General features: G+C 43.7%; 1 protein-coding gene across 3 annotated transcripts in view; it reads right to left on the bottom strand.

Moving 5' to 3' along the window:
- The window catches only part of usp2a (ubiquitin specific peptidase 2a), a 39,423-nt gene that overhangs the window by 12,682 nt on the left and 5,758 nt on the right, over positions 1–20,983 (bottom strand). For 2 of the 3 annotated variants that reach the window (XM_071520934.1, XM_071520935.1), the window contains exon 1: positions 7,705–8,212. In XM_071520934.1, coding sequence (XP_071377035.1) covers positions 7,705–7,860 — 156 coding nt within the window. In that variant the 5' untranslated portion in view covers positions 7,861–8,212. Of the gene's footprint in view, positions 1–7,704; positions 8,213–15,997; positions 16,836–20,983 lie in introns of those variants that run through there. The other variant, XM_071520933.1, reaches the window with a different exon arrangement.

Here is a 20,983-nt window from a genome sequence, read left to right as displayed (position 1 = left end):
GAAAAGCTTCTGTGAATCATTTGGCTCAAGCTCTGATCTCTGACTGCAACATGACTATAATGGCGGCTAATTCGATTATGTGAATTCTGCTGTGATTCGCCTATATAAGCCATTTAAACAAGAGACCTCAAACCAGCATGTGTGTCGTTAAAAACGTGTGTTGGAAGTAAGGCAGAAAACATCACTAGTAATGACGCCGCTGCCTGCAACATGATGAATACACAGGTTGCAATATTCAAATAAATTCAAATGAAAGCAAAGTTGATTATTTAAGAGAGCACAAAACGTGCCAAGAGATAGCTGAGAGCCTGGATCCCATGACTCTGGTAGCACATGTTCCTGGGATCGAATCCCAGTTTTCTCTCCTGTCTAAACCTCACTACTTTCCCACAGGCTAAATAAAGAATTAAAACACTAAAAGTAGCAAGAGTTTCATGTTTGCTTTTATGTGATTGTGAAAACACTTTGTCAACTCTGTCTTAAAAATGCTACACAAATAAAGTTCATTATTATTATTGTTCTGGGACTTCCAGCATTTCTTTAGCCAATTCCCATAAACACCATGATGATACTGTTTACCGGGATATTTTTGGGGCAAGGTAACCGTGCCATGAAAATTTGATAGCGGCCCATGTCTAATTGAAAGGGGCCAACTCCAACTCTCAACTGTGTTGTATTCAATCCCTTTCCCATATTTAGATACTCATCATCTCATATTAGCTCCTTGTCCAAAACCTGGGCCTTGGCTCACAGCCTGGAGGGGCACCAGTTCTTGGAAATCTCAAAACTGACCAACTCTTGGGAAAAAAAAACAAAAGAAAAAGAACGGACCATCTGCTGGAGGCTTAGTGATAAAAGCCAACAGCACATACAGAGGCAGAAGGTAATCATCCTGAGAGGAGCCACTAGTTGATCATTCATCATAGATCACTTATTAGCCACTGGCTATTCAAAACACCTCTCCACGTGCCATCCATCCATCCCTCTGGAGTCCAATCCCCAAGGAGTATTAAACAATAAAAACAGATGAATAGCATTTGATCTAATAATTAACTACCTCTTTGTCTTACCTAACACTCATAAATCAGTTAATTACTCTAATTTGTACAATTGCAGTCGATGAATCTGGCAGTAAAATAAACTAACTGGACAGCAGAAAGGTTTCATCAAGGTGTCAGAAAAGAGGAGAGGAGAGGAAGAGGAAGAGGAAGAGGAAGAGGAAGAGGCAGAGGAAGAGGAAGAGGAAGAGGAAGAGGAGAGGAGAGGAGAAAACGTAACCGTCACAAGAGGGAACATACATGCCCTGTTCATATTTCTAGCCCATCCATGTGAGGAGACGGATACATACTGTACACAAAAGGAACAGCCCAGGGGGGGAAAAAAACCTCCTTACAAATGCTCTATTCATAAATGTCAGAGGCAACTAGTAAGCTACTTTTGAAATCCTACTCCTCCTAGGCTAAAAAGCATCACGAAGGGGGGGGGCTGCATTAAAAACCATTCCAGAGACCAGGTTTAACTGGGTCTACTTCTTAAGGCCTGGAATCAGAGACAGAGGAAATGCCCCTTTGGCATGTACCCAGCCTGGTGGAGGTAATATCTGTCCATCCACTGTGCTCAATTAATTCAATGATCTGGGAGTGCTGGCCTGAGGGAGGGAGGGAGGGAGGGAGGGAAGGAGGGAGGGTGGCGTGCAAGCAGAGGAAATGGGTCAGAGCAAGGTGAGGAGGCTGGAAGAAATGAATAGTCACCGATTCTGGCCTTGCTCGCCTGGGTGAGCGGAGGGGAAAACAGAGGAAGACAACATTGAACTAATGAATAAGAGTAAGCGAGAGAGAGAGAAAGAAAGACAGAGAGGGAGAGGGCCAGATAGGGTTCCTGCACTTTTCCACGACAAAACAATATTGTCTGGGTCTACAGTATGTACCGGGTCTCCGTCTCCAAAAGTCACTTTGGGAATTAAATAATCAGGAAATGTGTTTATTTCGGTTATTATTTCTTCAAAATTGTACCTGGATCTACCATATATAAAAAAAAAATGATTCCAAAACATTTTGAATAGATGAACCGAAGATGGCTTTGGAGCACTTGTAGACTTTACGCAGACAGTTTCTCGATTGAGGTTTGAGTGAATCCATACATTGACCCAAAATCAGCTGCTGGACTGGTGATTTGGTGGACAGTCCGACAGGCAGGCCAATGAGGGCAATGAGGGCATGGGCCAAGATGGGCATGCTAAGAGATGTACGATCTACGACAGTGTTAGTTTAATTGGTCATGTTACATAAGGTCAGGGGATTTTGCCTTTTCTCGTAGATCTCCGAAGCATAGAGCACCTCTGTACTGTAGCTGTATAATAAGCTCGTAGGACAAAAGTTCAGCCTGCTACTGGATGAACTTTGGTCCACAGCAGGGAGATAAAGCTGTCGAGCAGGCTTACTATGTTTACATCAAGCATAATCTAAGGAATCTAAGTCTAAGGAATGATTGCCATGCTTTCCTTTTGTGTCGGACATCAGCCAACGCTGTGAAAAGATAATGGCCCCAAGGACAGACACAAATGACTATGAACCATGGTTGGTAAATGTTGGCTGTGACTGGTAAGCTATGCTGCATTCACATCATATGGGATTCACCATCGGAACGACTTGGTGTTTAAGGCAACAACTTGGAAGTGTTCATGCATTTGAACGCGTTTGAAGCCATCAAATGCCATGATTGACGTTTTCTTGGTTGCTCCTGATCAGCTTTTTTCACACTTATCACACTTAACACACATTGCACTTACTGAGTGATGTTTGAGTTCATGTTTTAAATTGCAAGTAGTTGTGTCCTGCCATGGCATTTTAAGAGTTGTGATAAGAAAACGATGGATATTGTTCATTCTGTTGGCTTTATTGGAAATGAATATATCATTCCTTACACTTGACTACAGGTATTCCCTTGCTGGAGAAATTGACATCCATCTGCAAAGTTCCCAGGTAGTATTCATCATCTGAAAGCTGAGCTGAATGGTATTTTCTGGTAGTATTTACTACTTGAAAGCTGACATGAATGGTAAAAGCAAGAAGCTTGTATCTACCATCTTTCCCATATGACATGAATGCAGAATGTTATGCTACTCTACACTTTGGCAGCTGACTCACTATCATTTGAAAGTCCTATTCTATTAAAAACCCAATTGGCTAAATTTCTGGAAATGGGTTATAAATTTTGGGATGTGCCCATCGCTGGGGCCTGTGGGCAAAAATGTTTCTTTCCTGCCTGAACTGAACTGAAGTTAACATTAGACCTAATCTTTCCAAGAAAAGACTACTTCAAACAACCTACTGTGCTGCTGCAGCAGCTCCTCAGTAATCCAAACCCTCTGGAGACTGGAGGTGGTTTAGGAAAATAACAAGCTCAGAGCACTGGTGATGTACCCTAATGAAATCCCAGTTGGAAGCTTATTGAGAAATATGAAATGAACACACACGTGCATTCTGGAAATCTTTACAATCCACTATTAAGTTTACATACGTTTCACTGCATACATGAACAAGGGAAATCTAAAAATAGGCCAATCAACTGAATGTATTTTTACATCAATGCCTTTGTTGTTCGTTATGCCTGTGAATTTACACAGTTTTCACCTCTCTACAGCTCATTTGGTAGCATGGTGTTCTGAAATGATCAAATGTTTTCAGATTCTTTTAAAGTAAGTCCACACTACTTAGGAAATTGAAAAAGGAGCATATGTGCAACTCGGATTTCAAAGTAGGGATGGCATTGTCAGTTATTTTCCCAGTTCATGTATCTAAATTTCCTGACCTGTCCTGTGCTCTTAAATGTTTCAATTTATGAACAGGTGATGCTTGGAAAAACAGTCCTGGAGGTAAACTGGTTAGTTTGGAATAGGGTTTGACTAATATGTGTTTTTGAAGGCTGATACCAATACTGACATTTTTGGATCGAGGCTGCCAATATATGTATATTTTGTGCCAATATTTACATTTGAACATTATCATGCTAAAAATTCCCAAAAATTACAATGATTCAGTGAGTCCCACCAGAATGTTATGCTTGTCAGGGTGAAAAAGCCTCTGAATCAGCATAATAATAATAACAATACATATTCATGCATACTTGTGTGGAATCCGATCAAAATGTTACATTAGAATCAGTTCAGGTTAAGGTCTTTCCATAGACAACCAGTGTAGTGTTGATCAATTCTACAATAAATATGTAATCAATCAAACTGCATCATATCAGAGGTGGACGCAGTGAACGGCTAATATCAACTTGCTGTATTGGCAAACCAATATATTGCTCTAACCCTTTGGGAGTTCTAACAATGCTGTTAAACCAAGTAATAACATCCATGTTCAAGTTACAAGTGTCTGCCAGCCTGATGCTTCACTACCATGCCACCCAACAGCTAAGCGACAACAAATGCCACTCTCTCCTCTCCCCATGTGTCTAGGGCAGTAAACTAAACGTCACGCTATCAGCAGCAGGATGTCTAGGTCCACCTGGCAGAGCAGAATACCGACCACTGATTGGCTGGCAAGCCAGTGTGTGAGAGAGCAGGAGAACAGTTTGTTCTGACCTTCTCTCTCTCTCTATTTGGCAGCTCATCATAAACAATCTCTCTCTCTCTCCCTCTCCCTCTAGGAGCTACCACTTCTGCTACTGTCAAGCACTTTCTCCCATGTGAACAGAAGTGACACATTCGTTCACACATAGGTGGGCGCACATACAGATACACACACACACACACACACACAGCGTTGGCAAGAACCCTTGACAGGGAAAGAGAGACAATCTATTTATTTCTCCCACTAAAAAACGCAGAGGGATGAGATCAGTCACCAGCGCTTGTTGTGACAGTGTCAGGTGACGTGAAGCCACAGCTCATCTCTCTCTCTCACACACTCACACACACACACATACATGCACATAAGTACATAGCGAGATCTCCTTACTGAGAAAAATAGCTATCTTTCTGAGAAATATAAATAAATATAGCGTATGATACGCGAATTGGCCCCTTGGTCGCGTTTCATTAGATCCGAGGAGACACTCTTCGGGGTTCGTCTTCACCCACTGGGAGTATCCAGCTAAAATGTTTAGATAACAGCCGGTGAGAATGGGATGATAAAGCAATACATAGGCCTCTTATGTAACAGCACTGTTATTCTTCACACCATATAAAGTCCACTGTCATGAATATCTCTACTGGGCAGAAAAAGACTCACTCCCACAATGCTTGAAATGGTAACTGTTAGCCAGCAGGGTTTTGTTTACATCACACTGAAGCCTGGAGCCCTAGGCCTACGTTTAATCACAAGGCACTACATCGGAATAACACATCATGAACAAATACTGATGTGTCAAATGGACAGCCTTCACCTCAGAACTGTTGGAGTATCAATACTACACATGCTATCCTGGCATGATAGGCCTATTGCCATGTTACTCCCACTGAAATGAAACCAATGCGGTACAGTAGATATTCTATTCTACTATGGACCAAACATGAGAGACTGGTAAGGATGCTGCTGTAGAAAGCACAGCCTTTAACCTTACAGCTGTCAATGCTAGTAGGGAATGAGCCAGCTGTGCAGAAACATCTGCATGTACACAGACACACACACACAAATTCATGCAAACCCCCGTCCACACTCGCACAGACATTTCTCTCTCACACAAATTCATGCAAACACACGCACACACACACACACACTACGTCACGCTGTGGTCCAGGAAGGAAGGAGCAGAGGAAGGATGATGAGGAAGAGGAGGAGGAGAGGAGCAGGTGGAGAGTGACAACAAAACATAGAGTGTGCCAAGCTGCCAGGCCTGGCCAGCACTTAAGTGTATTCTAATGCGATTTCTCATTACATAACAGAAGCCGGCACACAGCTGCTCCGCTCCGCTCCGCTCCGCTCCGCTCTGTAGCTGGGGAAGATGCACACACACACACACACACACACACACACACATATAATGGCAGCAGCAGGACTTTGGTCATCACAACTCAAAGTCACCAAGCCTTCCTCCTCTAAAATCATGAAGAATACAACTTACAAGTAGGGCTTGTAAAATTTCAGCATAGGAGATACAACAAGCCCTGCCTAGTTATATTTATGTCTCCCTTGAAAGCTCTGTTTACCTATATAAGGGTAAAAATATTAATGACAGCTTTAAAACTTATTAGGCAACTGATGTGTTCTTTAAGTATTCAGATGGCTAAACCAAGTCTCTCTCATAGCCACTCAGAGTAACTGCAACAAGGCTCCATGTTAACCACTGGACCCACAAACCACAGCCACTTCCATCAGCACTCTGAATAGGGTTATATGGGTTTGCTGAAATTGGTCTTTTATTAAAAATCAGATATCTGCCAGTCAATGTCGTCCACCTCTGATATGATGGAGGTTCCTCCCTGACCACAGCTGGTGACTGTTTTTTGAAATCACTCCAGTTTGGTGCCAGAGGATTTTACTCAATATCTTCAGGGTGTTAGTCTGTCAAACCTGCAGTGAAACCTGCCTCATAATTTGGGCTATTTTTGGGGGGCATGACAATTGTCAAATATAAAGATTCTAAATATCAGTGCAAAATATTGGCCAATGGTAGCTTCAATCCAAAAATGCTGGTATTGGTATTGCCTTCAAAAGCTCATATGGGTCTAACCCTACTCTAAATGGAGCATTGCCTTGAGTGGCCAATGATTTTTCTGTACATAATGTACTCAGACCCACATTTACAGTGTAGATGTGGATATGGTCATATGGAAACAGCCAGAGGCAACATGCATATCCTAGATAATCCAGAGCATACCAGTTTAAGAGAAGGCTATTAAAAGCTGGTTATTTCTTTATTTACTTTCCTTATATGGGGCAATACATAACAGAGCGGTATGGTAAGAGCAACTGTCCTAGTGGTTTAGTGTATGAGAGGGATTAAATGGTGGTTATATAACTAGTGACCTGCCAGCGCAGGCCCGCTGATCCTGGCACAGCGCAGTACAGCGGCTTAACGGAGCGGCTTACCGCTGGAATGACTCACTTCAACGTTTAACTGACACCATCGACCTTTTATAAACTACATTATATTGTCAGCATAAATCTGCGTTCTCTTTGCAGTGAAAAAAAAATCGGTCTATAACGGAATGACACCTCCCGTACAAAGTCTGTTGCCGCTACCCTCTTTCTTCCTCTCTCATGTGGAGAGAGTCACGCCAAGGTCCATTCAAAAATCTGGCAATTTAATGCTCTTTTGCTTATAGCCAAAAACATATACCTCGGAGAAGATGATTCAGAAACTTTTATGTATCGTGAGGATGTCCCGGTACATTCGGCATAATATGACACACTAAGCAGCACTTTACTTACATTTTGTTTTACTTTTAATATTGGTTCTCACTGCTCGCTACTGCCCACCGCGATGTATTTTGTGGTGGCAGAAGATGGTAGGCACAACAGACGCACCAATTCTAAAGGTAGAGATTTTATTTGAATACGCGCTGCTTGGTAGATCATATGTATGCCGCATTTACCAGTGGAAATCAATGATTTAGAAAAGCTCTTAAAGATCTGTCCTACAATGTTTGCAGCTTTGCCAATAAGCAATAAATCATTAAATTGATAGATTTTAGGATGGAGACTGGCGTGGCGTTCTCTCCAAAAACAAACGGGACGTAACGGGCGACGCTCTTACCTTGGCTTGGTTTATGAGAAGCCCTACGAAGGTTGACACCAGCACCGAGCCGGACATGCTGCCTTTCCTCCGCATCTCCTGCTTCAGAAACGGGAACGCGGCGGCCGGCGGCTCCTCAGGTACGGTCACAGTGTAGGACTGTCGCATGCTCGGCATGCTGGCGGAGGATGAAGCCGGTTACCGGTGCGAGCTATTCAGACGCCTAGGATGATTTTCTGAGCTGCGCTGCTCTTTGGGTTATTGAGCTGATCTCTGCTGCGAGAGCTTGAATGAAATATACAGGCGTGTGACTCTCAGTTGTTGATCCGTTCTCTGCTCGTTGCCATTCATTCATCTAACGGTACCAACCGTACAAATCACGATGAATAGAGGACCTGTGGCGCTCCCTTTAAATTATTCTACAGGATATACTAACCCTGGTAATAAAGCAAAGATAAAAAACGAATAAAACGACGTAATGATTAATTGCTGTATCATTCTATGCAGGTATAATCAACGCGCGCAACCAGTTAAAAATGTGAACAGCAATAAATGGATATTGTCTTCCCATTCCGTTTTACAGGGCTGAAGACCCGCCCCTCCCGGCTCGGTATAGTCAGCCTACAACAAACGTCAGCCACCGCCTCCGGCCGTGTTCTCTACGTCAGACAGAGAGAGTCCATCCATCCACTTTCTCCTGGGAATAATCTGAAGGACTAATGGCGCACTCCAAGGAGAGCACTCATCTCCATAATGGCCATGATAGGAGACTAACCTAAATAGTCCACAGTACAATGAAACAGGTGGGAAAAGCACTACAGTGTATGACAGGAGGATGAATGTGACAGTAGTGACAGTAGTCAGGAGTGTCCTCATGAATCCCCAGCAGAACAAGGAATAGCTACATTTCACTCTAATTTAATACACTGTCCTCATTAGAGAATGTATAAGAATGACTATTGCAATCCTAGGGTTCACTCACATCACTATTGTCTCCCCAAGTGTTGACAGTTACACAAGTAAATACTAAATCAACAAAAAATTTCCCATGTGGGGGTGCCTGGGACAAAATCTGATCAAATGGGGGTCTGTGGCCTAATGATGTGACTAAACTATGGCAAAGTCCCTGCATTTAATATCATTCACCACCAAAACTTCCAAATCCACCGGGGAAGTTTGAGCGCTAGATCTGGGCCTGTAGGATTAGTGAAAAATAACACGTGGCCCCGCTGGAAGAAAACAGCACCGGTGGCAACAGCTGAAATGCAAGATTCACTGTTGAGAAACACAAAGATGACTTGTTTACAAGGTTCTCTTCTCATGGTCAGGACAAGCTCATCTCTCTTTCTCTAAATATATCTAGATCATCGCTAGAACCCTCGGATGCACAGTTTGAAAAACACACGGCTGTTGTTGCATCAGTGTTTTTCAATGTCATCGCCTTGGTCAGGTGACACATAACATCCCAACGTAAAATGTACACGCAAACAAAAGTGTGATTCAATTTGACTGAGCACAGCAGCACATGGCGATGTGTTGCCTGTTCCATTTTAGTAAATGAGGATTATATTTCGACACCCTGGATAGTCCAAAATAGAGCAGCTGTTTGCCAAGAGAAGGGATTGTTGAGGAAATATCAGGCCTAGCATGCTGTAGCACTGCTGGTGGTTACACAAGACTGTTGATTATAAGCACCTAATGGCTGATGAAGGTCTTGATGACAGAGTTTTTACCTTTTTTTGTAATAAAAAGTTTTCAAAGTGCTCCACTAAAGCCATCATTTTACTTAAAGCAAAAATCATTGCTGAAACAGAAGCCATCATTCCTGTTTCCTTATATTGGGGATAATGTTGGTTCCACTGCCACTGACCATGCCATGCAACATGAATTTGTCTACTTGTCTTACAGAGCAAGTATGCTACATTGCACAGTTGGCTTAAAGCAGAAGAACCTATTGCACCAAACACTGCATTTGTGTGGGAGATATTTCATCTGAACTGATGTGTACAGGGGAAAAAGTGCAACATGTCCCCAGCAGCAATCTTATGACCCAGGCTCAAGCATGTGTACACAACAAATAGCTAAGGAACGCATTCCACCACCAGGCTGAGTATGTGTACGTATGTGTGTGTGTGTGTCTGACTCTCTAAATCCTTGAGGTGGAAAACTACAAAGTCAGAAAGAGCAAAGAGCAGATGTTTGTATTCTGATATCTGACGCAAAGAGCTGAGCAGTAGTCTAGTATAAAAAAAAAAAATGGGACAAAAGCAATCTCCCAGCCATGTTATCTAGGAGAAGTCAGAGAGTGCAAATACCTAGGGATAGCTGTTCCACTCTGTAAGTTAAAATAGACACATTGGGCTGACAATCTCTTCACTAAAGTGTTTTAAATTTAACCAAGGTGCCATACATTGTTTTGGATGGCAATTAAAACAGTTCCTCGTTGATAACAGTCCTAAGCCGTTAGCCAACATTCCTGCAAGGAACATAAGATTCTTCTACTCGCTAACATCAGTGCCGACACGATCTCTGTCAAGATATGCGGGAGAGTCACTGTTCCAGAACAGAATGAAACCTTCTGTACAGTCACTGCAGCATTGGAGCTCAGATACCGTAACAGTTGGCTATGCTCATCTAATGCTGGCTTTCTTTTTGAACTCTTTGAGATAGAGAGGGAGGAACACGTAGGCATACAGTATCACAGAAAGTAGGAGCTGGGATGGGAATAATACCTAAGGTGAATGTAGGCGTAGGACTACAGAATTAGACAGGGATGCACCAATATTTTTCCACTGTCAATACTGATTCTCTGAGTACTACATATAAAGGTGCAATCACAAGTCATGTTTGGAGGAGACATTTGAACTCTGGGGCGTTTTCTCCTTTAGTTCGGTTCATTTGGTCAGGTGAGAACAATGCCATTCAAACTCTGATGGCAAATAACCACACCGCGATGCTCTCAGTCCTCTTCTAAGCAAACTGTGGTGTAGTTCATTCGGAGTGAGAACATAATTGACAGTTTACCAAAACTATGTCCGATAAACAAGCTACTTGTGAGTCCATGTGACTTTTGTTTACAAGCCCTGGTTAGCTTGTAATTAAGCAATGTGAATGTAAGTGAACCAAAAATGCAACAAAGTGAACTTTTCCATTGCGGTTTGGACCGAAGAAAAACAACTGTAGGTGTGATTACATCCTAAGTGTTGTCTGCCATAGAGTACCACTCCAATCCATTTAATGAACACACAATACAAACTTAGACAGCACAAACACCCTTCTGTGTGAAAATAATACTGAGTCACCTTGCGTTGATATGAGGTCAAGATCAATATTGATGCATCCCTAGAATTGGTTCTTCAGTTATTGACATCAGCTTTGAATAGTGTGATGTTGAACTAGCCATCATGAATGACATGCCACATGCTGACCCACAGAGTGATACATTCCAAACAGACCCACAATAACCGCTTACAGCAGAGCTGAGCTGCTAAAGTACCGGCCCTTATTTTCCAAAGAACACAGCAAAGCTCCAACTCATACCAGAGAGATTTTTTTTTTAATCAAACCATAAGCTGTCTGACCAAGGTGGCAAACGGAGAGTCAGACGGCCTAAAAATATTGTTGACTCAACACAAGTCTAGACACAAAGCAACAACAGAATGACTTGAGGCAAACCCGAGACAAATTTCACCCAGGCGTGTCACCCTGGCACTGCTGAAATGGGCATAACAAGAACAGGGGCCGTCATTTGTGAAAGAGTGAGTGAAAGTGTAAAGTAGAGTAAATCTTTAAGTGTGTCAAAGTCTTTACAAAGAGCTGGCTCCAAATTTAGAACAAGGGAACACTTACATGACCTCCAGTTTATATCACCTGAGGAAAACCTAATAACATCAAACATGGCACAGTTCAACTAAAAAGCTATCTTATGCGTTATGACGATTTGAAAGGCTTCTGCATTGGCTATCTAGCTAAGTTAGCAAAATGTCTTGTCAGAGTCTATAGTTAGTATGCTATGTGACTAAACGTAGCTATTATAAGACACTGCAACAGCTACCTGACCACAAGTTAGTAAACTAACTGTAGCTAAGAAAGTGGTGATGAATAAAAAAGCCCAATACCTACTATAAATACTTTCATATGCTAGGTGAAGTCATAGCTAAGCATACGTCATAAGGCTTTTTTCTCAAAAGTGTCCTAATGAGAAGTGCCATTTTGTCTGATTTGAATACTCTGTAAGAGAAAACTGGAAAAGCAAGGATGATGATGATGGTGATGGCTATGAGAAGAGATTCTTGTAAACTAGCTTGCCTTACTAATAAACATGGCACAGGATGAACATGACCAGCAGGCACCAGCAGCTGCTATTTTTGTGTTGTAAGCTACTAAGAAACCACCAGGATTGTGTTTACCTTACTTTGCCAAAGCTATTTCAAGAGACCCTGCCACATTGCCATAAGTGAGTTTAAACATCCACATTACAACAACAAGCGGAAAGCTAGCGTTCACTTTGTAAGTCATCCTCTAACACTGATATGACCACTCTATTACACTTGCATATGGATCAGTTATGAGCTTCAGCGTTACAATGAGGGAAAAAATCAGACAAGAAAAAATTCACCACTAGTTTGAGATTCTAAATATTACGACTGGAATGAAAGTGAGACGTTTGTATAAATATGGGAAAGCTTGTGTAACATCTTTGGCTGTGACACAGCAGAGAGAGAGTCAGCACTCGATCACGGATCAAGCTGGAGCTGCAACACCCCCACTGGACTGCATTCAATATAACTTTGGCAGGAGTATGGGGAGGTGATGGTGATATAATTTTGGGAGGAGAACGGTGGGAGGCAAGAGATGAGCAAACTGAGGTGGAGAGATGTGTAGTTGTTGATACACCAAACAAGGAGAACAATGATTAGAGAGCTGGAGTTCGGCTTGAGAAATAGGTTTCGGAGAGCTGCGTGTAACAGAGGTGCCCTGCTGGGAGGGAAGGTGGATCCATGTAATATGAGATTCCCTCCTCTCAAACCTGAACTCCAACAAAACAAAACACAACTCCAGTGTGTTGCCTGAGCATGGCTGACATAAAATGACATGATGGGAGATCAGGTAGAGGTCACAGGGGCTGTCATTCTGACTTTCATCAGCCATTAGGTCATTCCGGACATTTCCCTTCATCATTCGCACTTTGAGGCACTAACCACACTGCTTGTGATTGCATGACTGAGGGAGGGACAGGACACATCACACACCAACTACATATCATCATCAGATTCTAGTGGTTTCCAGTGGGTCAGCCAAACTACAACGCCACACACATACCTGTATTTACATGAACATACAATATGTAGGCCAGAACATGCACAACCAAGCATACACACTCACAACCTCGATAAGCATCGTTCTCTTGTATGGAAAGAACGTTACACCAAACTCCATTAAGAATTCTGGTTAGGCGCCACTCTTCCAATTCAGCATGCATCCGATACACCAAGTAGCACTTATTTCAATAAAATGTCAACATTTACAATTGATTTGCCTCCTATTTCCACGATTTTCTTTCACCAAAATACACGGTGGAGTTTGGCATGATGTTCTCTCCATGTGACACACATAACATTCCTTATAGTGTAATGTTCAACTGAGGACCCTCACTAAAGTTGATTTCTGCAGATTTGGTTAGCAGCTTTATAGGCCCAGACCCAGCCCTGGGGGCAGAGAGGGTGATTAAACCTAACTGGAGTGACAGAGGCCTGGGGTTAATTAACACTACGAATACTCCAACTGGTGACATCCAATTAATACTCTCCACCTCTCACTCCCTGGCTGATGGATAGGTGTTGATTACTTGACAGGCTAAATGAGAACGAAACAAGGTCCAGTTCAAGCTTGACATTTGCCAGATTTCCACTGCAGGGCCAAACAGAACGGGTCAGCATTTAAGACATAGATACAATTTGCTGCGTCTAAACTCACTAACTGGCGACATATTAGCTTGCTACAGCCACTGAAAAGACATTATACACATATAATATCACGTACACATATAATATCACATCATGCATGTAAAACATTTGTGGGAATCTTTTTTCTCACTAAAAGAGATGATTTATTGGCCGAGTTGAAGTTTTGAATAAAGAAATATGTTCTGAACATGTTGTTGTCCTGGGCCATGGTAAGCCGCGCATGACACAGTCTGCTTGTATTTGACAGTTAGGAGCTGCGGGCTGATAGTGATATACTATCCACTTAGTGTTTTGACTTAACAAGGAATTCTTTCTATCCAGTATTTCATTTTTTCAATACATGTCACTATTCTATAAGTCAGCCACTGGTCTCATGGTGATACTGTGATCTTCATCTTATACGCAGGAAAACCCAGGATTTTGAAATGTGTGTGCATAGGTCAAGCTCGTCTGTTACTGAATGGAGACTAAGCAGGAGCACCTGACCTTGAGAAAGTAAAGCTGTCTTTTGTTTTCCAAGTGTGCTGCATCATGACAGCAGGCAGCCCCTTCACGAGATCAGCTAGTTGTTCACCTCTCTCCCTCCTCCCATAGACTAGAGTCATACTTGAAGTCAAGTCACATTTATTAATAATAAGATACTGCATGAGGCCTGAGCTTATGTATGCGTGTCATTTGTCAGAAGAAAAAGAACACAATTTACACTTTCACTATTTGGTGAGTGTGACTTCACAAGAAGTCTAAGTTTTATGACTTGGGAAATCTAATTTTTGTCTGATGACTGGAAAAAGGGCATGGTCCAATAGTAGAATGAGACTTCTAAGGCTGTCAGAACAAATTTCAATATACGAATTTCAGTCGAATTTCAAAAAGCCATAACGCATTCGAGTCCCAGCCTGCCCATTGAATATGTCATAAACAGCTGTTTTTGTTTTGTTACAGCCGACTGAACTGAATGCATCACTGGCATCTCATACCTGGCCTCCACAGACTCTCATTCTCTGTTGGTCTCGCAATATCTTCTACTAGCCTGCTTGTTTTTTGTTCGCATACACTTATAGCATCATGGCAGAAAACACCCAGCCCGACGGGATTGCTAATTATCAGTAAGAATAGGTGTGTATTTTGCAAATGTTTGAAAAAACTTGTGCTCAATCTTTTTCCTCAGAAATAAATACATTTGGCAACACTTGAAGTGGCACTCATAAGGCTTTTTAAGAGCATTATAAGCACATTGTGAGTGCATGACAATTATTATAATCAGAGCATGATATACACAATGTGCAAAACATTAGGAGTATATGGGGTATATTCAATGGTATGATGCAATATTAAAGTGAGTGTAATTTTCTGATGTCTGATGCTGTTTGATGATTACATTGTAAGGACAGTTAAGCTCTGCTTCTAATGGGTTTATAATCTGCTTGCACTGCATCACAAAGCACTTCAAGTTAAGTGTTACCACAAATTCTCCCTGATGAATTCCTCTTCGTGCCTCCTATTCTCTTTGACTTCTCATGCCTGCCCTCTCCTCCTCCTTCCTCTTCCTCCTCCTCCACTCTTCCTCCCTCCTACCGCACACCTCCTCCCCTCCCTCCTCCTCCTTTCAGTGTTGTAAGCGGTTATCGGGGCTAATCCGGAGGCGAAGTGGGTCAGTTCTCCCTGACCTCCACAGAGGAAGCACTCCCACTCAGGTCATTAATACTGAGCTTAGAGATGAGGCTAGTGGCCCGCGGACCTGGCTCATCCTAGCCTGGCAACTCCCTTTGAGAGGTGTAAGCTAGCTAATTGCTGGGCTAGAAGGGGTCAGGTATCCATGCTAAGAGCTCATTTGTCACATAACCAGAGTAGGGGAACTGCTGACGTAAACTGGAATACTGACCTCTTGTTTTGACCGAATAGCACCGTTTCTCATTCTAATAACACAGAGCTGTCAGAATTGATAAAATTGCTCCCACAGTGTGTCTGAGTAGTTGTGTAGGCCTGGAGAATATGTGTGAGAGAGTGAGAATGTAACATGCTTGGTATGCCATTGTAAACCTGGACTCCTGTTCAAGTGCATTGCAATTAATTTGAACAATAGCGCCCCCACGTGGTGGAAACTGGTAATCTCAGTAGCCACAAAGCAAATGTAGAGTTTGGGCATCATGCAGTGATCAGACAGAAATTACATGAAAACGATATCCCTCTCTGATATGAAAGCTGGTGAGGAATCAAGCCGCTATGATTCCTCTGTCCACCTTGTTCAGACCCTGGTTACTGATCCCCTCCTGAGCGGTACATCCCCAATTTGATAAAAGCAGCAAGCTTCTGGCCAGAATGTACTAGTGTGGTGGAGTTCCTCTTACCGTGGAGTCCCTGCTGGGGGAGCCGGTGCGCCCGTTGCTGCTCGTGTCCCACGAAGAAGAGCCGAACCCTCTGCTGCTGCTGCTGCTGAAGGCCTCCTGAGTGGAGCTCCGCGAGAGGGCCTCCTGAGTGGAGCTCCGCGATAGGCCTGAGTAGCTCGGGCGGGAGCTGCTGCCGTACGAGTCGGCCACATCGCTGGCCCGACTGCGGTAGCTCCTCAGGGCACTGCTGGAAGAAGAGGGGGAGGAGGAGGAGGACGAAGGGTCGGTGAGGCCCAGGGAGGACAGGTCCCTGGTCAGGTCGCTCTGGGACACGGATTTGCGTCGGCTGAGCGAGATGCTGGAGGCCACCGGTGAGGAGGAGAGGTAGCTGGGCTGCGCCGAGGACGAGGAGGAAGTGTAGGAACTGTAGCTGGAGTAGGCCGACCCCCCACTCAGCCCCGATCCATAGCCCTTGACGGGGGTTCGGCTGAGGCTCTCGCTGCGGCGGCTGCTGATGCTGCTGCTCCCGAGGATGTCGGTGCGCGGGACGGTCCGGCCCCGGTCGCGGTCGGGCTCCGAGGAGGTGCTGTAGTTGCGGGTGCGGGCGGCGGAGCTGCTCAGGTAGCTGGAGGAGGAGTAACCTGAGGAGGAGGTGGAGGCGGGGGACTTGTAGGAGGACAGCTTGTCCCGCTCGCCGTAGGAGCTAAGGCCCGGGGTCAGCGAGGAGCCATAGGAGCTGTAGTGGCTGGTGTAGGAGGAGCCAGCGTAGCGCTTGGCGGTGGAGGAGACGCGGGACATGGTGCTGCTGCTGCTGGGTGCTCAGCCACAGGGAGGGAGAGCCTCTGGAAGACTGCATCGACTGCAGCCGGAGCAAAGAGACGAGAGCACAGTATTAGTTCATCAGCAACAATCAAATCAATACTTACACTACAGCAACAATGTAGGCAGCAGTTAGGACATCATCTATCCCTGCTTCTCTTAGCGTAAACGTGGTTTTAAAGAAGACTAAATTAATCAAGACTGTGCATCAGCAACTTCTAAACTTGCTGCTTTTTGGCTTAATGTCACGGGAACGTAAAATCTAAAGTGAGATATATTACGCTTCCTGTGCAATATACCACCAAATAGCTAACGTTCACCCACAGAGTGATGCTCAATGTACTGTTTAATTAAGGCAGTGGATCTCAATGTGGGGTCCAGGGGCCCATCCCAATTATAGAATGTATAAGAATGACTATTGTAATCATAAATTTCACTACTCACCACTGTTATTTCCCAACATACATTTTATACAGCTACATGAATCAATATTAAATGAACAGCAAAAATCTTCCCATATGGGTCCCTGGGACAAAATCTTATCCAATGGGGGTTTCATGAGGCTGAATGTGTGTCTATTCAGGGACTGTGGCATGAATGTTTGAGAACCCCTGCATTACGGGCTATGCTATCTACAGGCTTATAGTCTGAACAGCTCATGGCTGATTGCCCAGGCCTGAGGTTTACCTAGTATAGCAGACAGCAGCCTACAACATACACGCTATACGATGAGCCCACATCACGTGACTCTGAAGAGCATATTACACAATATCAGCTGTGTCATCAGTATTCAGTCCAGAAGAGACAGCATTGGATCTCTATTCACACAACCAGCTTGCTGATGCACCATTAGGCTTGATGTACAAGGGAGGCACAGCACAGCATCTTCTACTGGTGTTTTGAATCCCTGTTGGGAATAGGAGCATGGAGGCTGTTTGCTACTACAGCTGTAGTAGTAGTGGAATGATGTCTAAAGTATATGGAATGAATCCACAGTTAGCCTCATATACTGAGTTTACAAAATATTACAAACACAATACACCTTAGTCATGAAGGGGAGATATAGGGTGAAGAGACAGGTTAAAACTTTAAACAATTGAAAAAATCGTGCAAAAGAGGGCACAACTCAAATTTAGGAAGGTCGTCCTAATATTTTGTACACCGAGTGTAGACTCCATGTTGTGATCATCATCACTTGGACATCCAGTGTCAAGGCCCAAAGCCTGTGTTTATGTCAAATGAAATACACTAAATGTAGGCCTACCCAGAGGAGGTATACAGTATGTAGTGGTTAAAGGGTCATCACCTTTATCGACTTCTACTGACTACCAGTAGGAATTGCAAGAACACTGATAGAACTTATTTTGTCCTACACAAGTCTCTGGCATTGGGATTAGGGTTGGGGTCCGTTACCCGGTTCCATTTTGGAATCGGGTTCAAGTCTGCAAAATACCCAGATTCATTAATCCCCAAATCAAACTAATCCTCTTATCGAATCTCCCATCCTCCCCGATGATGTCATACACTTGCGTCCCCAGTCCCCACTTCCCAGTGTGTTTGTCAACATAGTGGATCGACACAAGCGTGAGCACACTTCTCAACATTAAATGAGAAAACAGCAAAATACAATATTTGTGGCACGGTCCTGTCAGCTAAGTACACAAGTGCAATGAATAAGCTCTATCAACGCAGCATCATAATAAAAGTTACAGAGTGCCATGTTTTGGAAATTTTCTTCATCCTTTTTCCCCAACAAATTACGCAAAAAGGTTCGATAAGGGATTTGAAAGGATTCAGATTCGATAAGCACATTCAATACAGGATTCAGCTTCCATAAAATGCTTTTGAACCCCAACCCTAATTGGGTTTGTCTTGAAATTCCAATGGCTGGGGAGTTTTTGTTCCAAAACAGAGTATGGGCGTGTAAAGTGAGTTTTGAAAGCCAGAAATCTCAGCAGCTGGCCAAGTTATCTTTCAGTCATTGGTACTGATCAACATCCCTATCAACCCCCTGCGGATATATTATGGATATTTTGCGCTAGAGGACAGTAAAAATCGTAGTTATCGCCTCTTTAGGACCCCACAGCAGGAACCACATATACCGTTGCTGGTTTATGACTGAATCCCACCAGAACCTCCGCTCCCAACCTTCCTACCATCTCAAGAACGAGGAGATAAATAAAAAATGGAATGGATTACCCTCGCTCCTTCTCATACAGTGGGCCTTGCTTGGCTATTTGTGACATCTCACATTGCAAATCCCTGTTTTGTTTTGTTTTTTTGCAGGGTACGAACACCACCCCCCATCTGTCTCTCTGTATAGTGTGTGTGTCCCGTGGCTATAACGGGCGAGTCCAGCAGAGTGTTGGGAGGTTGTGCCAGGCGGGCAGCACAGTGTGTTCCTGTGGCAGCCGAGGCAGAGACGGGCTCTTGTTCACAAGGCAGAGCAGCGTCTGAATAAATAAAAGTATCTGGTGTTGTTGATCCGTGTTGAGTTCAGTGGGGGAGGCTCCTATTTCTTTAATCTCTCTCTCTCTCTTTCTCCCCTTCTCTCTCTCTCTTTCTGTTCGCTATCCACTCTCTGCCCCCTCCTTTCTCCCCCCTCGTGCATCTACTTCTCCTTAAAGTAAACCCCCCCCCCCCCTCCCGCCACTCTCCTTCTGGGTCTCTCTCCCTTTCGCTCTCTCTCTCTCTCTACCACTCTCTTGTCTCTCTCCCTCTCTGACCACAGGTTTATCAATAATTCAGCTTATGGATCTGGAGTAGGCAGACAGGCAGCGTGCTGGAGACAGGCCAACACACACTGCAGGCCAAAACACACAGAGGCGGGCCAGGCTGCTGAGGCACTGGAGTGGACTACCGCTAAGCCGGCTAGGCTAACAACATCAACACACCTGACCTAGCTCGGAGTCTTCAGCTAAGGCAAGGCTCAGTGCCTTGTTTCTATATTTTGGTAGCAGTGGTGATGTCATTTTGTTTTGGTTCTGTATCCGTCCCTGTTTTCATTCCATTTTGTTTCCACTATAATGCAGATGGTTAAGTATTGGGCTTATAACACTTTACTTGAAATGGTGCTCATAAGGCATTATAAGGCATCATATGCATTCCACAAAGTATTCAACAACCTAGATTTTTTTTTTTGCATTAACATAATATGGAAAAAAATCTAGGTTGTTGAATACTTTATGAGGCAAATGTATAGTTAATGGCATGATATTGAAAGTAATTTTCTTTGTTTGTTTGTCTGATGATTACATTAGAAGAAAAGATTATCACTGCTTCTAATGGATTTATAACCTGCTTGTAATGCATCACCATGGACTTCAAGTGAACCTGTGCTTGTTTGTGTTTTGGGGGGAAATCTGACTCAAGGCAACACTTGTATTTCATTACACATTTTCTCCAGCAGGGGTGGTAATTTGCTGAATGAAAACGGAGGAATCCTCGTCACCACAGTAGCGCAAACCTGCTTTATGTGGCTCCTCACACAGCGTGCAGCATGAGGATACAAAGAAAGAAATGGAGTGAAATGAACGTGAGAATCCTGGATCAAAGGCGCCATCTGTTCTGTTTTCTCTAACAAAACTATGACTTCACTGCACAAATATGGCCCTTCACTAAAGCAGCAGTGCTCAAATTAAGGCTCAGCCCTTGAAGGAGTTCCACGGGGGTTCATTACACGCTACTTCACTAGAAATGATCCCAATTAGAGAATGTATAAGAATGACTAATCCTAGGTTTCACTCTCACTACTATTTTCTCTGCACAAAATCCTTCCATATGGATCACTGATGTGTGTCTATCTCAGGGTCCGTGACATGAAAACAGTTGTGAACCCCTACCCTAAAAGATGTAGCCTTTGACTACCCAACCTTGACCTTGTTCCAACTCGTACCCAACTGTCTCCCTGTCGAAGACCCAGGGCAGCTTAGTGAAACAAGCTCGGGCTAGCCTGGTGGGCGAAGCGCTAAGAGGGACGTGCAAACAGCAAGTCACACCCGTGGGAGTACACAACACACAACAACATGGACAGACACACAGGATTGATAAGACGATAGCAAACTGTGGATTTCACTTCTGAGGGGAGATGTCTCCACGGAAACAACAACACACGCACACGCACGAGCGCCCATCACACACGCGTACACACACACACACACACACACACAAACACACACTCACTCTGGC

Source organism: Centroberyx affinis, unplaced genomic scaffold (assembly GCF_046629955.1).
Source record: "Centroberyx affinis isolate AG114_WGS23_722 - 3 ecotype Tasmania unplaced genomic scaffold, CSIRO-AGI_Caff_v1 ptg000839l_1, whole genome shotgun sequence".
NCBI lineage: Eukaryota > Metazoa > Chordata > Actinopteri > Beryciformes > Berycidae > Centroberyx > Centroberyx affinis.
This window is presented reverse-complemented; position numbering and strand designations above follow the sequence as displayed.